At 69.6% G+C, this 2,047-nt stretch overlaps 1 protein-coding gene across 1 annotated transcript in view; it reads right to left on the bottom strand.

Annotated features, from left to right (window-relative positions):
* The window catches only part of LOC108509412 (choline/ethanolamine kinase-like), a 10,065-nt gene that overhangs the window by 3,686 nt on the left and 4,332 nt on the right, over window positions 1-2,047 (bottom strand). Inside the window, exons 5-6 of the mRNA XM_017838837.1 lie at window positions 1,528-1,609; window positions 1,023-1,421 (exon numbers count right to left, since the gene is read on the bottom strand). Of these exons, the coding sequence (XP_017694326.1) occupies window positions 1,365-1,421; window positions 1,528-1,609 (139 nt within the window). The 3' untranslated portion in view covers window positions 1,023-1,364. The remainder of the gene's footprint in view (window positions 1-1,022; window positions 1,422-1,527; window positions 1,610-2,047) is intronic.

The following is a 2,047-nucleotide window of genomic DNA, read 5'->3' on the forward strand; positions in this document are numbered from 1 at the left end:
CCCGGGCTGGGGACCGACATCCCGGTGGGGGATCGGTATCCCGGGCTGGGGACCGACATCCCGGTGGGGGATCGGTACCCCGGGCTGGGGATGGACATCCCAGGGGGACCGGCACCGCCGGGACAGGGAACTGCACCCCCGGGCAGGTCCCCGACGGGATCCGGGGGCTTCGGGGCTCCCTGCCCGGGGCAGGGGGGGGCCGAGCCGCTGCCACCGCGCCCCACACCTGCCCGTCACCTGCCTGTCCCGTGGCTGTCACCTGCCCAGTGCCCTGCCTGTCACCTGCCTGCTGCCCTGCCTGTCCACTGCCCGCTCGGCCGGACCAGCCCGGTGGCAGCTGCCCAACTCTGGAGGGGTCACCAACCCCCGGGACCCCCGGCTGGCCCCCCCAGCTCCGGGTGAAGGTCTCAGGGCGGGGCTCGGGACCCCCGGGCAGGGAGGAGCCCCCGCCCCGAGAGCCGGTGCGTGGGAAAAGGGGGGCCACCCCCGCACCCCCCCCGTGTCAACCCACGTGTGTCCCTGGACCCTCTACAGCACCCAGTGAGCGCCCCTGGCCCCCCAGGCACCCCCCGGCCCAGGAGCCGCCCCCACCCCCAGCAACCCAATGGACCCCCTCCCTCCAACCACCGGAGATCGGGCTGGGGGGGGCTGGAAAAGGGAGGGATTTGGGGAGGGGCTGGATTTGAGGAGGGGGGAATGAGGAGGTGAGAGCAGGAGCCGGCACCACTGAGGGTTTATTGGTCAGATTTACATTCTGCTGTCGGGGTGGGGGGGCCGGGGCAGGCCCCCCCCGGCCTCAGGGCTCTGGGGAGGGGGCGTGGGGGGGGGAATGAGGTACAAACAGGGGTCCCCCCCACACCCCTCTGCCCCCAGCAGCACCCTGGGACCCCTCAGCACCCCTGCCCGGCCCCCCCACCCAGGGTGTTGGGGGGGGATGGGGACTTAAAACTGGGGGCTCCCCCAGCTCCCCCCCCCGAGCAGGATTTTCCTTCCTGGGGGGGGCACGTGCCTGGCAGACCCACCTCTGTGCCCGCTCTGCTGTGGAGTCCTGGGGAGCAGGGGGTGGTGTGTCAGCCCCCCCAGACCGGTACAGCCCCCCCAGACCGTTACAGCCCCCCCAAAACCGTTACAACAGCCCCCCCCAACCGTTTCACAATGACCCCTGCAACCGTTTCAACAGCCCCCCCAAACTCTCACAGCCCCATAACTGTCACAGCCCCCCAACTCTTACGGCCCCCCAGCTGTTATGGCCCTCGTGGGAAGGGGGGACACAGTGTCCCAGCTTTCCCAGGGGCACTGGGGGGGCACTGGGGGGGCAGAGGGTCCGGAGGGGGGCACGGGCAGAGCTGGGGGGCCTCTCTCAGTCAGGAACACTGAGCCTTGTGCTGGAAATAGGCCTGGAAGCGGCTCTGGGCATAGTCCTGGGGAGGGAAAGGGGGGGATCAGGGAATGCTGGAGCCCCCTGAGACCCCTTAACCCCCCCAGACAGAGGGGGGGTGATGCAGAGGGGACCCCCCCAGTGCTCACCAGGTACCCGAACTGGATGGTGGAGATCTTGGCCTGCAGGATGGACCACAGGCCCCAGAAGAAGTGGGAGGCCAGAGCGAACCTGGGGGGGGAGCAGCCATGAGACCCCTGACACCCCCTGCCCACCAGGACCCCCCTGTCCCCGTCCCCCCCACCACAGGAGGGGGCAGGATGGGGCAGGTTTGGGGGATGTGACCCAGGATGGTCCCCATGGGTACAGGAACCCCCCACGGCCACAGAGCCCCCCCCACATGCTCTAGGATGGCACAGAGACCCCCCCAGAGACAGAGGGACCCCTCCATGTGGTCCAGGACAGCCCCTGTGGTCACGGGAATCCCTTAGGGGCACAGAGAACCCCCACGGGCTCCAGGACAGACCCTGCAGGCACAGGAATCCCCCATGGGCACAGGGATCCTCCACCTGCCCCTGGACAGCCCCTACAGGTACAGGGACCCCCCTACAAGCCCCAGGACAATCCCTGTGGACACAAGGACCGTCCCCCCACCTCAAAGCCCCTGGA

The sequence above is a fragment of the Lepidothrix coronata genome, unplaced genomic scaffold (assembly GCF_001604755.1).
Source record: "Lepidothrix coronata isolate B3197 unplaced genomic scaffold, Lepidothrix_coronata-1.0 Scaffold362, whole genome shotgun sequence".
Lineage (NCBI taxonomy): Eukaryota > Metazoa > Chordata > Aves > Passeriformes > Pipridae > Lepidothrix > Lepidothrix coronata.